A 1,278-nucleotide genomic window follows, 5' to 3' on the forward strand; every position below is an offset into this window, starting at 1 on the left:
GGAGAGCCGGCAGCAACGCCGGGCGGAGCGGCAGGAGGTGGAGAGGTTGCAGGAGCAGCTCAGCAGGTTGGGCAGGGACTCCCCACTCCCGCCATCCCCAGTCGCACTGATGCAGGGTTTCCCCTGGGACCCTCCCTGATGCCCCACTTGGACCCAGGGGACCCGCACCTGGGGATGGGCAGGGGAAAGATCTGGGGAGGGAGGGCTGGTGGGAGGTGTCAGTTTGGGGACTGATCGGTAGATGGTGGGCGGGTAGAGGGGTGGGTGAATTAATTTGGAGAAGGTGGATGGAGGGGTGGGTGGAGCAGTGAATTTGGGACGAACAGAGGAGTGGTTGGGTGGGTGGATGAATTTGGGGTGGGCTGACGGGTGGGCACACAGAAGGATGGAGGGATAAATGTGAGACAAGTGAATGGAGAAACGGAGGGATGAATTTGGGATGGATAGATGGGCAGAAGGACAGAGAGATGGTTGTGGAGGACAGAAGAACAGCTGAGAAGTGGATGGGTGGCTGGTAGGCCATGGATGGAAGGTGGAAGGGAAGATGGAAGGGTGGCTGTGAGGATGGGAAGCCAGTTTGGGGAAGGATGGGCAATGGATAGAGGGAGAAAGAGTAGGAGGGAGGGAAAGACAGAGGGAGGGAGGGAGAGAGGGAGAGAGGGAAAGGGAGAGGCAGATGGAGAGAGGGAGGGACGGAGGAGGGAAGGGGTGAGTAGGTGGGTGGTTGGGTGGAGAGAAGGCCAGCTGAGTGACAGGGGGCCCATCTCCCCACTGCCCCATGCCAGGGCCCGGCAGGATGGGGAGCGCTGGGCATCAGCACTTCAGCGGGCACAGCGGGAGGCCCTGGAGCGGGAGGCCCTGCGAGGTGCGGAGCAGGCACGGCAGCAGGAACTCATCCGTGACATGAAGGGGAGGCTGCTGGAGCTGCTGCGGTGAGAGCCCTGGGGAACCCACCAGTGTGGGGCGATGTGCAAGCTAGGGCGTCCAAGCCCTTTTGCCCAGAGGAGGGCACCAAAACCATGGCAAATCCTGGGCTCAAAAGACCCAGGAGGAGAGTTGGGTGCCCACCTTAAGTGCTCCCGGACCTCCCCCCGCTGGACATGCTCCTGCCAGGGCTAACCTGTTCCCTCCCACAGGGAGAAGGATGCCCTGTGGCAGAAGACAGAGGGCATCGACACCCTGATGCCCAGCCCTGCACCCCGCGACGCAGGGCTGTGCACCCGCTGCCACAAGGATTTCCGCCTCCTCTCCCGGCGGAACAACTGCAGGTGGGCTATG

At 62.4% G+C, this 1,278-nt stretch overlaps 1 protein-coding gene across 1 annotated transcript in view; it reads left to right on the forward strand.

Annotated features, from left to right (window-relative positions):
- Positions 1–1,278, forward strand: part of RUFY4 (RUN and FYVE domain containing 4) — a 7,638-nt gene that overhangs the window by 3,036 nt on the left and 3,324 nt on the right. The window contains 2 exon segments of the mRNA XM_009996243.1: positions 786–932; positions 1,137–1,272. Coding sequence (XP_009994545.1) covers positions 786–932; positions 1,137–1,272 — 283 coding nt within the window.

Source organism: Chaetura pelagica, unplaced genomic scaffold (genome assembly GCF_000747805.2).
Source record: "Chaetura pelagica isolate M959 unplaced genomic scaffold, ChaPel_1.0 scaffold3, whole genome shotgun sequence".
Classification (NCBI taxonomy): Eukaryota; Metazoa; Chordata; class Aves; order Apodiformes; family Apodidae; genus Chaetura; species Chaetura pelagica.